At 43.1% G+C, this 15,725-nt stretch overlaps 1 protein-coding gene across 1 annotated transcript in view; it reads right to left on the bottom strand.

Annotated features, from left to right (window-relative positions):
- The window catches only part of tmtc2b (transmembrane O-mannosyltransferase targeting cadherins 2b), a 105,353-nt gene that overhangs the window by 52,798 nt on the left and 36,830 nt on the right, over positions 1-15,725 (bottom strand). Inside the window, exon 2 of the mRNA XM_080001764.1 lies at positions 6,582-7,158. Coding sequence (XP_079857890.1) covers positions 6,582-7,158 — 577 coding nt within the window. The remainder of the gene's footprint in view (positions 1-6,581; positions 7,159-15,725) is intronic.

The raw sequence follows: 15,725 nt of genomic DNA, 5'->3' as shown, positions 1-15,725 counted from the left end.
TACTCATAGCCACATAGTTGTGATTATTCTATGCCCTAAGCGTAATTGCCTTTTTCAGCAGCCCTCAGCTTCTTCGATTTTGAGAGATGTAATGGCCTTGATGCAATTTGGCTCCGCTCTTTTTTTGAGAAGAGAGAAGTTGAGAATATGATGACCAGAAATAAATGAAGTTTAGGGAAATAGGTAGATAATGTTATTTGAACCACGCCTTATTCATACAAATTATGAACAATAACGTTCTTTCTGTTCTGAAAGCTTAAGAAATCAGTAATGTAGGTCTAGCTACAATAGCTGATAGATCAGCCGGCTGCTTTAGGTGGCTTTTACAGTATTTCTTTCAATTTTATTCCATGGAGGCTGTTTAGAAAGCCCAAGTTTTGAATGTATATTGGTAGTCCTTGCCATACTGTATGATTTAAGAACTTCACAGTGGTTGTACCCGTCAGATTCTTTAAGGTCAGTGACTGGCAGCTCAATGGAAAATCAAAACATGACACATTCTATTAATACGTTTACAAATGTCCCTCGAAATGTGTCACTGTAAAATATTTTCCAATAGGTGATTTAAACGGCAACCTTGTTTACCATGAACATGTTTATCATTTAAAGCTTTCTATGTATACAATAAGCATGTATGTTTGTATACAAAGGTTGTACAATATAGCAAAGCAGATAACCTAGATGTAGAGCAAGGAATCTCCCTACTATGTGGCGTCTTGTTTGTCAGAAGTGTTAATGAATTATGCTTGGGGCTCAGACAGACCATTTTCCTATCCTGACCAAAAACCAGTGGTGTGTATTCCCTGGTGAGTGACAGGTGTGTGAGGGCAGGGTGGGAACCAGCTATGTCCACCGGGCCCACTCCATCACGCAGTGACAGAAGTCATTAAAGGATAGAGGCACCTTCTGTGGAGCCGCAGGTTTGCATGTTGGAGGCATGTAGCGCATTTCTCTGGACCTCATCTTATATATTATGCAGAAAATGGGGAGAAGGCCACATTTTTTATGCAGGGTCTACAACTCATTGCAACACAGCCTTTCATTCCAAAATAATACACTAAAGACACTCAGGCACTTCTATTGGTTTGGTTTGCCCATTCCTCAGAGGCTGCCACAAGGATTGTAACTGAGGTGGAGGAGGGCTCCCATTTGGAGTCCACATTTTCCACCATCCTTAATCTATTCCACACAGGGACTGGCCTTGCTGGTCCCACCGACAGCAACACCTGAGTATCCAGGTGTTGCGCATCACCAGCTAGACACATCCTACAATACTGCCCTGTATGCTCTGACCTTGTACCAGCAACAGAAGTGCGAACAGGATATGGAAGTGTGAACCGATTATTAAGCATGTTAGATTGACATACAGTACACTATGGGCCAGCTGGTTCTTGTCCCGGATTTGGAAGTCATTTTATTTAATGGCAGACAGTTGGATGTTGAATGGGAAAGAAGGTTTTTGCAGACGACATTCGCATTGAGAAAGAGGACAATTCTATCAGCAGGAGGTGATGATGGATGTAGAGTTGAGGACTTGTTGTGCTCTTTCCATCTGTTGGCGTGACACCCAACGGCCATAACTCCTCTTTTTACAGCAAAGCATCATACAGTAAATCCCTATTGAGTTTCCATTGATTTCTCTCCTGTCGTCTTGGTCGTGACAGGGGTGTCAGTTCCTCAGAGACATTGGCTCAGATCTTGCTTCAGTGTTTAAGAGGACACAAGAACATGAGTGCACCCAATCTACTTCCTTTGTCTGAATTTTTGTGGATAAGGTTGGCAAAGTCTGGCAACACTTAAAAACAAAGAAACTTCTGCCAAACAAAATAGAAAACCGCACCATCAAAAGACAGACGTGTTTAGACCTTAGTCAGGAGAAAAGTCAACGGGCCAAAAAAGCTTCCCATTGCTAGAACTTATGTGTATTCGAAGCTCAGTGTTACAGTTATCCAAGCATTTACTTTTATAGCCAACAAGCAGAGCAGTTTTAATTTTCAGTTTGGCAACAATGGAAAAAAGATTGCAAATGCCAAGTCCTCAGGAAAGACAATTTAACACATGATGTTATAAAATAGACACCATGAGATCATGGACCATGTCCAAGACGACTTTTCAGCCAATGAGGTACACTAACTGCACCCTGATTATAGAATACCTTAATGAAAATGAGCCTATTAACTCATGCCGTTGGAAAATAAAACCAAGGTTTTGTTTTTCCACATAAAGAGTGGAATACCATAAACAGAAATTACGGCCAACAATGTTATATTTGGATGCGATAAATGACAGGCATTCGTTTGGGAGCAGCCTAATATATTATAATAACTTCTTCTCACAATATATAATTAGGCACAAAGGCAATTTGAGGAAAAAGCACTTTAAAGGCATCAGTAAAAGCATTAATGGTAAAAAAAAAAAGTGAGAACATCAGAAAATTTAGATTCCTAGAAGCAAGTTAGTAATTCACAGGGAAGGAACATATTGGAAAATAAATGTTTCTGCTTATAAGCCAACTCACAGCTTAAGGCAAACACCAACACCTATAAAAAGTAGACATCTAGATGGTAGCAAACAACACCTTTGTATAAAAGTACACTTTCCATGCAGCATACTTTGACTAGTCGAGGGAACTGTGTTTTACCTTTAAAGAGGACTAGTAGCAACTGAAGCCATCCAAGGGTTGGAGCAGGTCTCTTAATAAAATTAATCTGGAATAGAGTCCGCTAAGAGTTTTTACTTCAGCCTCAATACTAACCCAACATACTACACAGCATTTCTTTTCTCTAAGTCTCTACTAGTCTCTACTACTTCTAGAAATAGCGACCTTACCTTCATTTTAAAAATGCTGTTTTCAGGCCCCCAGCGGTTTACATAAAGCTCATCAGACTATATGCAGAAAATATTATGCACTATTACTATTGCAGTAGCATGTGTTCTCCTTCGATATGGCAAAAGAAGCAGAGTATATGGAAGAATATAAATTTGGCACATCAATTGACTCTGAAGGTAATATCTTTTGACGTTTACTACAATGTATTTTGTTGGATTTTTTGTTGGATTGAATGCACACTACATTGTCAGTAAATCTCTTCATAATGACAGTATGAAAAGACAAAACTGTAATATGTTTGATTTCTTACAAGACTTTCCCATTGCCAGACTTATTATGCTAATAGCACCTATAAAACACAGACATTAAATCTGCATAATATCTGTAATATCAGCACTTGGAGCGGTAATTAAAGATCTTCAGTTGGAGCCATTTTGAAATGAGCTATGAGCTACTCAGTGAATGTGGAATTACTGTACAGTTTGCAGCGCTAACTCTCCAACATCCTTCAAACCACGCCGAGAAGCTTTAACGACACAATGGGAGATATTCACTGACTAGAAAACTTTGATGCAATGTAATGAGAGCCTCATTCAGATAAACAGGCCGATCTCCCCATTCCAACGCTAAATTCAACTGGGTCCTTTCAAGTGGAGAACATAATGATGAAACACAAAGTCTCACTTTGGCCCTCTTTAGTGCCTCTGAAGAATGGGCATCAAATTCTCAAACAGCAACATGCTGTTACTGTGACCTCTCGCGCCACACTAGAAGCAACACGTCAGCGTCACAAAAACGCTTCAGATACTCTGCCATGTCAATATCGTAGGTCACACCAAGCAGAAGTGTAAACTGGAGTGTAGATTCCCATAGAGGTCCACTGAAAATGTATTTTGTGAAAATATTTAATTACCAAGCCTGGTATGCATCAACCACATATATAAAAAAGGCTGATGTGCTGTCTCATCGTGGATTACTTTTTCAGCACAACAAATTAAACCTCACTGTTGTAAATAAAACATTAAAATTAAATTCAACATTCAACATTCAAGAGGGTTTATTGTCATTTCAGCCCTATACACAGTACACAGTGCAATGAGATAACGTTTCCCAAAGAACCTCGGTGCAACATAGAACACAGTTGGATAACATGCTACATATAGTCTGGCGGAGTGCCTCCTAATTCCAGTAGGAAGACAAATATCACGCCCAGGAATAGGTTGGTCCGGATTGCCCGTATTTTAGTTGGGCCGGGCAGCTCAGGTAGTCTCATGGGTCCTAGTGCCCATCAAGCTCCCTGTGTATCTCCGTATATAAAAAATTTACGCCAACTTCATTAACCCATCCGACTACGTTAGTTAACAGACTCGAAATGTGATTGAAATGAAAAGCAAAGAGTTCAAAACTAAAGCAAAGATTCACTTTAACCAATTAAAGGTTGATACTTTCTACAATTTGAAGTTTCAGTGATAGAAAATCCGGAGAGTGCTGCTCTCGGTGGCGCGTCAGAGACGGAATGAAGACGGACCCAGTGTGAACCGAAGAATCGACAAAATGATGCAATGCTTTCGCGACAGTGACGTGTAGCTTCTGGTGTGGCCACACAGGGGTCACGCTACCTCACTGAGGGGATACACTTTTCTTCAGAATGTGGCATCAAATAACACGTGATTTTTCAATATTCTCAAGTATTGATGGAATTTGGTAAATACCGTTGATATACTGTATGACAATTTTGATTCCCACCCCTTCATTACAGTAATAGAAGCAAGGGGACCTGCCAAGCTGAGAAGATGATGACAATGATCAACAATGATTTTTTTAAGTCATCAGTGGCAAGGGCAAATCACATGTTAAGACAATGGAAGCTTATCCCTCAGAGGCAGGGTTGACATTCCAAATAAGGCGTTTCGTGGGAAGAAACACTCATTTGGTCTCCCCTCAAAATACACATGTTTGTCAAATGACAGTCAAGGAGTGAGGACGGCAAACAGCGACTGATATTTTGAAAACCCTCTCGATAAAGAACGACTTTCAAGGCTGGTGCAAAATATTTAATCCCTGGCCCACGCCCATTTTTGTCTCTTGCAATGGAAAGTAAACCTTCCCGCAATAGACAGAGAAGTTGGAGGAAGGAGGAAAGTTACAAAAAAAACAAAAAAAAAATGCACCGTGAAACTTTTACTGCACATAAACTTTACTTTGTACTTAGCCGAAATTGGTTTTGGGATAAACGTAAGTGGAATTTAGTTGGTGTAAGAGTGTAAATACCTATGAATGAGCGTGAATACCTCCACTCCATTCGTTTGAAATTGGATGCTAGGAAACTAAGTTGGATGTGCCAGACTCTAGGCATTGCCCTAAGCATTACTTAACCGCCATGGCAGGCCATGAAAGAAATCTATAGGCTCTGGTCCCTGCCACAAATCTAACAATCTGCCAATCCAAAATATTCAGGAGACAATTGGATCAGCAGGGAACGCCTGGCGTGTTGTCAACCGAAAAAAAGTCTCAAATCTGTCAGTAAAGAGGTACAATCGACTTCCTCACCACCAACCCGCCCTGGCCCTGCTTGCTCCCAGACCAGCCAAGCCTGACAGGCCAGACTTTTTAAGGAGGCCTGTCTGCCGTGTCAATCGATGAGCCGTACTCCAGGGGACGCAGATGACGCTTAAATCACAGAGAGAGGACGCAGTAGAATATAGCAAGGGCCCTCTCTTTCATTTCCCAAGCTGAGATAAACAGTGAAATGAAAATCTTTCTCTCACCTTCCCCACAATCATGCCCTTTGCAACATGCTGCCTTCCGTCTCCAAGCCTCAGACAACCCCTATCAGAAAGCGCCGTCCATTGGTTGGTCCCATTGGCTGGTCCAATTGGCTGGTCCCATTGGCTTCTCAGCGGCCCTTCGTCACTTTGACGAAACACGTCTTGCTAAATTTGTCTCCGACATCCGCAGAGTTATGGGTGACACATTGACTAGACAGCAAACAGTGAACAGTTCTGACAAGGAGCTGTTGAGTGGGTGAGGGGTTACTTAAAGGTCTGGTGCTCCCATAACAGCGGAAAAATAAGACAAAGGCTACTCCATTCAGCTATCTTCAGTTTGCTCTGTTCTTAAATAAATTAAAAAAGGGGTTTTATTGGCTGTTATTTTCTTCCCACCAACAACATCATCAACACATGAACCACAGTGCTGGAGACACAGCAACACAGGATTGTTTACGTTGTTTACATCACTAATGCTAAGCACATGTAAAAAATATACATCTGCATTAGGTTTTGTATTGGAACAAAACATCTCAAAATTTAAAGCGATTTAATAGGCAAGCAATTAGATACTCCCTATCAAAATGGTGTGGATAATTGTCTTTGAAGTAGATAATTGGTTCTTCGAAATGCTTTTTAATCCAGATAGGAGGCCAAACATAATTTCATTTGATTTCCTTCTGCAATTAGTATTTCTCTTACTTGCATTTCATAGAAAATATTACCGAAATCAAATATAATAACAGCCCGTTCAGGATTGCACAGCTGTTGTACATTGGCAAAAACATTTTGTGTTTTCATTATTTCATTATATCCTCATGAAAACGCAGACAAAAACACACAGAAAGACATAACATATACATATATTAATTTCTTCTTTGCTCTCTGCCGGGGTTTCTTGGCAGTTGTGGAAAGGCCACAGGAAATCAGACACATGTGTGACAACGGCACAAAAAACAGTGCGAAAAAAAGAAGCTGTTTACCTTGTAGAGGAGTGTGACGACCTGCCGCAACTTCAGCCTGTGGAAAACGCAGACGTCATAGAGCGCCGACACGGCCAGGACTGTCACTCCCTGCTCCTTCCACAGCATGCTGCACGCCGCGCAGCCCAGGCTCCCCAGGAACCAGGCGGCGAGACGACAGGGCCCTGTGTGGCCTCGCAGCCTGCAGTGGCGGATGTAACACAGCAGGGACAGCAAGAAGAACAGAGCGGCCCCCATGTCAGCCCGGCCCACCACGCCGGCCACCGCCTCTGTGTGGATAGGGTGGGAGGCAAAGAGCAGGCCTGCCAGCAGGCTCCACGGTCCCCCTCCCAGCAGCAGACGGGCCAGGATGGTATAGAGGCCTGTCACGGCGCCGTGGAAGGCCACATTGACCAGGTGGTATCCCCATGGCTCCAACCCACCCAGGGCGTAGTTAAGGCGGAAGGAGAGTGTGCAGAGGGGTCGGTAAGACTTGTGGCTGCCGCTGTGCGTGAGCAGGGTGCCCCAGAAATCATCGAAGAATATGTTGGTCCATGGAGTCTCTGGCAACAGGTCCTGGTTGGTCTTGATTGCACGGCTGAAATAAGATGAAAAAGCCTTAAGAGGGAGCTTTGAAACCAACATTTATGCACAAATTAAATTTGAGTCTGTTAGGAATACCAGCTACAATGCTGATGTTTTAGGCAGTTCACTTGACGTCAGACCGACCCCTTTAGTGTCCCGCCATATTCAGTACAGGGGTTTGGTCTGAGAACAGAGTTTATGGTACATTTTGACTGACGATTCTCTGAGGAGGACTCACAGCTTTTCTTTCCTGGTGTGTGCTAAGCAAAACATCTTGGTTGCTAAGAACTGAATCTTGAACTTGCTTACAGCTTCCTCCTGAGAGTGCGGTCACATGGCATTCACACACAGAAAATCAGAGGGTGAGCTTAGAGATCCCGGCCGTTTTACCACCACAGCCACAGTTCTTACAGCTGTAGACTTAAGGATTAAGCAAAAGCACCACACCCTTGACCGCAAAGAAATACAGGCACACAGCAGGAGGAAATGCAACGTTGCCTTGTTGGCAAAAAGCACTTCACAGCACGGACAGAAAGGCACATTATGCACTTAGAGTCAACATGGCGGCTCTGTTGTCTGGTGAGTTAGAGAGAAGAGAGAGTTGCATGAGGGCATATGAAGTCAAAGCCCAGGGGTGGACAATGAGTCCTATAGGGCATGGAGTTTGGGACACACACTATACAGACCTCCTTGATCTAGACCTCCTCATTCTGCTGGGGATGAGCATTACTCACCAGAATGGCCCTACATCAGCCACAATCAGCCACATTAGCCTCATGTCGTAGGTCATGAGGCTGGTCAGCGAGTATTCAGAGGAGGTGGAGAAAGGCATGTTTCCACTATCTGGAGCCATTGATATCATTCTGCCTTACTGTGAGACGCCTGACAAGAGTGACAGAACTCACCCAAGCTTTGTTCTGGTAGAGAGTGTTAGGTCAGGGGTGAGGTTGATAAAAAGACTCTCCTTGATAGGAGGAGGTACTTGGCAACAGAGGGATGGACGCGTAATTAAAATAGCTGGAAGGATGTAACATGACAAATATGATAACAAGCACCAGGATGCAATCAGCTCTCATGGCAGTCAAAATTAGCACACACAATTAGTTCCAGGACAGAGTGGTCAATAGGAGAAACACTAATTGTATAGTGTGAAGGAAAAAAATAATGATCACAATAATATTAACTAAACTAATCCAAAAGAGGGATACTCACGGTGAGAAATGTTTCCCTTTATTGAACTGTATACATTTATTGCATTAATACACTACATTTTCCATTTTATCCAAGCCTCTGAAAGGCTTTTATCACAGTTTATACCAGCAGTGACCTACTGAGCTCTGCTTTGCCCAAGCCTGTTCTAAATACCAGAGAGCATTAGGGGAGCTTGGCCCAGTGGTGTGGAGATTGAAGAGCCCAACAAATGACCAAATATACTGGTCTGACAGAGGTGAGCAGAAATAGCTCTTCTTATGTTGGATCTAGATTGAAAAATGAATACTACCTGGCCTCTGGATATTGGAAGGAGTGAAAACAGAACCAGCTTGGATATAATAGAAATGCCTTGGCTCTCAGTAAGCAGATGATTGGGTTTCTTTAGCATCTCTGGTCAGACCGTCGAAGGCTACTGCCTTACGCCGTCTGGGTTTAAGGCGGTAGCTGAGCACTTCATGACTCGAATGTACCCGTTTGTTTACTCTGGCCCATTTGTCGAGTGAAATCTTCATTCCACCGCACGGCACTCACGTAAGGGGCTTTACGGTTCAGTTACATCTCGAAACCATTGTGGAGACAAGTGTGCTCTTTTTTCCATCTCAGATTGCGGTGGAGCCAGTCAGGGTAGATACAGTATATATTGCCTTGAAACCACACCAGATATCTCTGGCAACAAAACACAAGCGCCGTGCCACAAAACACCCATGTCACCCAGTCACTCAAAACCCCATACCATTCATAGCCTTCTATAGTCACTGCGTATAGGGTTTACCTCTTTAAGCCAGTGTCACAAAGGCTGGCTCGCCCCGTGGTCGACAATCTCTGAGTAAGGAAAAAGTGGCGAACGTAGAGGGAGAGAAATAATAAAGTCTTAACCCCAGCCAAAACTAGTCAGTAATCGATTTAAATCCCACAGCGAAATCAACACATTTGCATGACAATCTGACTAATCATGACCAAATCCTCCTATTTCTTGACAGGTACTCCCCTTCTGGCCAGGCAGATTCAGCTCATCAGGCTGTGCTCCACTACCACTAGGGCTGTAGTAGTGTAGCGCCTCTAAAATCCTTTTTCAGCTGAGTACCCCCTTCACTGGCATTAGGAGAAAAAAATTGGAAAATTAACATATAATATGTACTGTATGTGCATCGTATGTGTTTTTTTTTTGTTTTTTTTTTAACATTATACAGTATATAACCAATAATTTTTAACACATTTGTTTTCTCAATTTTCGGAGAACCCCCTGCAGTACCTCTAGGGGCGCGAGTACCCCCATTTCAGAAATACTGGGCTAAAAGAGCCAGTCTGAGGGGCATATTGGGTTTCTGCGGCTTGCCAGGCCCCCATCTTTCTGCTGAACTGGCGACAGGGTGGACCTCTCTGTGCACTGCAAACCTTTTCCAGCCGGGAGCAAATTCCTCCCAGACCGCACGGCCGTATGCCGGCTCCCAGAGAGACGACGGGATCATGAGGCCGGCAGCAAAAGAAGAAAAGCCCCAAAAGAACTCTTCTACTGTCTCATCACATTCATTGTTTCATACCCTCCCTGGATTTTATCCCTGACTCGAACGGTTATTCCGCATACGGCTAAACGCAGAACAATGGTATCATCAACCTCAATATTTTTAGACAGTAATTCACAAAAACAGAGGTGTACTATTTTCCCGCATAGAAAACAAAGGCAGCACATAGTCTGGTGTCCATATCAAAGGCATGACTAACTGTGCTTACACGTTCCAAATCCTCACACCAAGGATCATTTTTGTGCCAGTGCTACATGAGAAAAGGAAAAGCAACACCCTGAATATACAGTAGTACAGCTACTGCAGTGCAACGCTTAGTACTTGGGTTTAAAAGTAAATGTGGACGAATTAAGTTACGGTTGGTATTGTTTTTTGAGCTAAATCTTTTTTCCATAAAATAATTTGTTTTTCTAGTAACTCTATAGGAGCTTTAACAGTCAACTCAGGCAACTCAGACATAAATGAAGAGAACTTGCTGCTTTTAGAATAGAACTGACGTCAAGCACTACCTAATCAACTGATTGTGCTTCTTTTACTCAAGAACACAATTCTGTCATCAGGTTAAAAAACAAAAAAAAAAAAATCAAATATCTGCAACTCGTGGAAAAGGAAAGTAATTATCACGTGATGGCTCCTCGCCCTACATGTCACATCACGGCTCATTTTATAATGTGACTGCCTCAGCAGGGCTGAAAGAAATAGCCCGTTTCACTGACTGCTGCCTTCCACATTAAATGAAATGTGAAACAGACGATTGGTTGGTTTATTCTCTCTCTTCTTAGGAACCGTGGAGGACAAGGGCCCAGATAGGACACAGGAGACGAGACGGGCTATTACAAAGGAGAGTGAAAACCAGTGACATATAATCAGGATTTTCCCTATAAAGCTCATGAATTTGAGATGAGGGTAAAAAAAAATAAAAAACAATTTCACCTGTGTTGCCAGAAATTGGATCTAAAATATAAAGCGCCCAAGGCCTGGAGGAACTGGACACACATATCGACAAATCATTCTCTCTGGAGATTACACATACTGGGCGGCGTTCCTCGAATGGATTACACATAAGCAAAGCCCAATCAATAGTTCAAGAATGACATGCGCCTTGTGCGGCCCAATATGTTGGAAAAAGCTTAAGTAAACAGGCCTAGGTAAGACCATGCCTCCCGAGCAGACTCCAGATTTTATTAGAACAAGATCTATTTTTGCAAAAAACATTGCATCCCAGTTTGGATTTTTGGGGGATGCAACTGTTGGCCTGCCAAGTATGTGCCATCTCAGCTGTAATACACGAAGCGAAGCCCAGATATATATTTTTAGATTGTTTACAGAGGATTTAGGGGTGTGCACTTAGTGTTTCTGGCATGTTGCTTCGTCTAAGATTCCTTTCCATAGGCAAGCTACTGTAGTCTGCCGGCAACAGCGTATGTCTAGGGTGCTATTGTTGAAAAATGTATAAAAGAAAGAATACATCTCCTGCAGGTTGAGTGGGAATTTCTGACCATCCCATTCTTGGCCCAATATAACAGATTTTGAATTCGCAAAAAAATAAATAATAATAATTTTAAAAAAGTACAACTTTGCATAGATTCCCATTCTAAATTAAATTTGAAACTTTTGTAATCTGCTCAAAATAGCAAAAACATATTAATATTCATGGACCCAAGTGGTATTTTAGAGAACAAAAATATGAACAGGGAGTTTCACCTTACCTGGTTAAACTGTACTAGTAGTAATTGCAATACTCAGTTAAAAGGCCATTATGGGAATTTACAGTATATCATCAATTTTAAGGATATTTTATTTCATTTAGATTAACACTTTTTTCCAGCCCTCTTTAACAACCAGGACTTTGTAATATGGAATGATTTCTCATATGATTTCTGGATTTATGACCTTAAACAATATTTGGGAGTTTGCAAGTAATTTGCCAGCTAATAACTAACAATAAAATATGTCATTTTAGCCAAGCAGCTGCATATCAGATTCTGTTTGATGAAGGGGAAAAAGGAACAAATCTAATAGAATTGCTTGTGCCATTATATTAAGAAGGACATTTGTATTCCACTCTACTGAAACAGATTGTCAAGGTCTGGCAAAGTTTTACTTATAATTGGAACAGCTATTTTCGGAAAAAATAACCTCTGGACCTCTTTCAGTTGCACATAACCTCAGATATTAATTTTGTGGAACAGCATTGACTGAACTAATAATAAATTAACATTCTTCAATGGAAGGCTGTATTAGAAAACCAATAAATAAAAATGAAAACGATTTCAAAGCCATACAAAAGCTATCGGACACGCCTCGAGGTGTCGATTGGGGAATTGATGGACATGGATTTTTAGACTGCATTAACATTAATGAAAGGTCCAGCCAGTAGCCCAGGAGACACTTTGGACGTTAGGTTCAACCCCCCCAAAAACAAGCAAAATAATTATCTGAACTCATCAGTTCTGCGAAATCTGCCCAAAGCCTTTCCAAAATTAATTTTGACCGACAGATGGCTCATTACAGCAGTGGTTATTAAAGACTGTGATTTCTGAGTCAAGAACAGTTGGAAGGAAGAGAAGGGGATAAAATGAAATCAGCCAGTCGGTCAGTCGGCCAACAGGCTTGCCATGATAAATAGTGAGAGCCGGTGTGGTGTAGCTTATTGTTGCTGATATACCACTAAGGCCACCGTAAAATCCCCATTGTGCACAATGAATGGCTCTTCTTTTACGTTTGACATGTATGATTAGTAAGCCTATAATAAAATCCCTTAGTGAGATTAAACGGCCTCACAAGCATGATTTTTGTTGGAAGTTGGAATCTGCATACCCTCTGCTGATATATTTAAAAAATAAATAAAATAATGGGACCTTAGACAGCAATTTGCTGTAACATCCATATCCTGCCATTTAACCAAGGACACCGGGACAGAATGTAACGGCTATTTCTGGACTGGGCTATTACTAGTAATAAGATATACTATTATCCCACAAACCAATCCCAGTCTGTTTTTTTCCCCCATTTATAGATTTGTCTTCCTCAGACACCAGCGAATAAAGTGGAGGATGATAGGCCATTATTCCTTGAAATGGACATGTGAGGCCTCCCTCCATCACAGTAATTAATGAAAAGCGAGCCAGTTAGGATGAATGATGATGGCCCAGTGATGGACGACTGGGATAACCACACGGGACGTGGGGGATTGGACTTTTCATCCCGTTACTCCGACTGGATACTATTTTGTCTTTTTTTTTTTTTAGGTTATAATCCAAACGTCGTTCATGGGATGGAAAAAATACATTTAAGGAAAGCTGGCGTAGGATTTCGTAATTGTATCAAAGCACCCCAACCCCCCCCCCCCCCCCCCACACACACACACACACACAGTAAAAAAGATTATTTTATTGCAAAATCTATCAGCGCTTTTTCTATCTGTGAGGGGAAATAGGTATAGCTCTGAGGAGGTTCGTTCCATTCCATGGCACAGCAGTTAAGCAAACACAGAGACGCTGGGTCTGGAGCGAGGGGGCAGCGCAGTGTGCTTAAGCTCAGCGCGCAGCCCTGTCTGCTGCCTATAGCCTCGCAGAAAATTCCTTTGTGTTGTCGGGGAATGGACTTGGCGGGGTGTGATCTGAATGCTGATTATCAACTTAATAGGCGGCCCGCCAGACTGCTGCACTTCTACTCAGAGAACAGAGACAGTATAGTACGGTGCAGGTATTCTGGGAGCCAACCACTGAAATCCGGCTCATTCCGTGGTGAAATCTGACAAGAGCAATGGGTCTGCTCTGTTGCATCATGAAGTAAGGAACGGGCCATTTATCCTGATGGGCAAAGCTATTTCTCTCCCGTCTATAGTGGCGAAGAAAGGTCCCTGCCTCTATGTACCTCTTATTTCACTTGGAGGACAAATAAACGATAGTTGGCAAGATTCAGCCTCTGTTGCAAGTCAGAGATATTTCTCTTTCCCTGGATGCTCTTAGATGTGTGATGGTCGAAATGCACTCCAGGTGTGAGGGCAAATTACAGGCCTCAGTCCGTGCAGCGCAACACTGGTGATATAAACTGCGATTATTGCATCCAATAAATCTGTCAACATGTTCTGGACGGTGCCGGGATAGCGACGAGTTGATGGGTCACCCCTGTTTTATGGATGGATGCCTGCCCGCCCATCTTTACCCCCCCCCCCCCCCCCCCCTCGTCTAATTCTCTCACTTACTCGATCTTCTCTGTCACTTGGTCTTGGACAGCCCCTCATTCACAGTCTCTCGTTGTCTCCCTGCTCTAACTTTCATTTGGTGTCTCCCTATGGAAAACCAGAGAGTGGGCAGCAGCATTCCTCTGTTCTGGCTCAGATGGTTTCCATGAGGGATTAGCTCCCTTCCTGAGGGTGTAAGTCAAATTGGAGCCTCTAGACTTCCGACTATTGACCTCCTAGAACCTGCTAGAAAAAGACCGGGGGCCGACAACATCCAAAAAGACCAAAGTAATCTAATAGAGGCAAAACATTGGTGTAGAAACCAATGGCTTTAGGAATAGGAAAGCAGATCTAATTCAATTAGTATAACACGGTGCATGAACATATAACGTTTAGTTAATCTATTATGATATATTTAGTCAATTAACCCATTCAATTTAGCTTTGAATCCGAAACTAAGTAGAAAATGTTACGTTTATTAGCCAGCAGGGATCCAATAAATGATCCAATACACTGTTAGTCTATACACCATCTCGCTCCCCCTTGGCTGACCCATGTCTAATGTTGCCGGAGACAGCAGAGCTCCGTCTAGGGGGCCTGCTTCACAGCTTCCCCCCTCGCAACAGGAGGCCTTTTGTCACGCCCTGACCTTCTCAGCCGCGCAGCAATACATTTGTTTGATTTGTTCCTCCTCTGGTGTTTAGAGGGCTCTGCTCTTCCACGGTCGGCGAGGGATCAGCGCTGTGCGATTCTCTCTGGCGTCTGCTCTACGGCGTGGGCCTGAGCCTCGCGTGCAAGTGCCGTCTTGGCTGACCCACCACAGGGCTGTTTAATCATTTCAGCTTTGACGGAGAGTTTTTTGAACCATGTGGAGGGAGGGGTGGGTGGATGGGGTGGGCTGTGCAATGTGGGGATGAGACCAGATGGATGAGACCAGCAGGGTGGGATGGAAAAATCCAGCGAAGGTCAGACCTCAGACACCCAGGCAGGGAACACATGTGGGTAGATGGTAAGCCCGGCATCCTGGCATCCACATGCTAGAAACCCCCCACCCCAGCATGGAGGGATTTTACGGGGTAGGGGAGCCCCGAAGGATGAGCCAGGATCATGGCACGCCACCAGAGATGCCTCGATTCACTGATGTTTACTGCAAGGGGGTTTAAGTGCAGAGGGGAGCCTTTAAGAATGCCAGCCAGCAAAGCAGCGAGGGGACAACATCTTAAGTGCATTGACCCCTTCAGGCTTGGTCTTGTATAGATGGCATTAAAAACAGCTGTACTTGTTCTTTTTTTTTGCCTTACAGTAGAGGCTCCTACAGTATGTATAAATAGAGAGCGAGACGCCTGGCCCAGCGTGGGAGGCCGCTACGACACAGAGCTCATCATGGCACTGATCTTCCAGGATGGGACTGTGATTATCTAGGAACCCCGTGCAAGACCCAAGGCCCCACAAGGAGGAATCAATCAGCTGAAGACCATGAGGACAAAACCCATCCACCCGTTCATCCATCATCTTTACCCGCTTTTCCTTATCAGGTTTATGAGGTGAAGACAAAATCGGTGGGGAGCTCAGAAGGAGATGAAGAAAAGGTCCCTTATTTTAGAATTGCTGATTTTGTAGTTAGCTCCTCTAATTGAAAAATAGGAGTTAATCTAA

This window comes from Zeus faber, assembly GCF_960531495.2.
Source record: "Zeus faber genome assembly, chromosome: 6".
NCBI classification, from domain to species: domain Eukaryota; kingdom Metazoa; phylum Chordata; class Actinopteri; order Zeiformes; family Zeidae; genus Zeus; species Zeus faber.
Note: the sequence above shows the minus strand (reverse complement) of the source record. Positions and strands in the feature narration are given on the sequence as shown.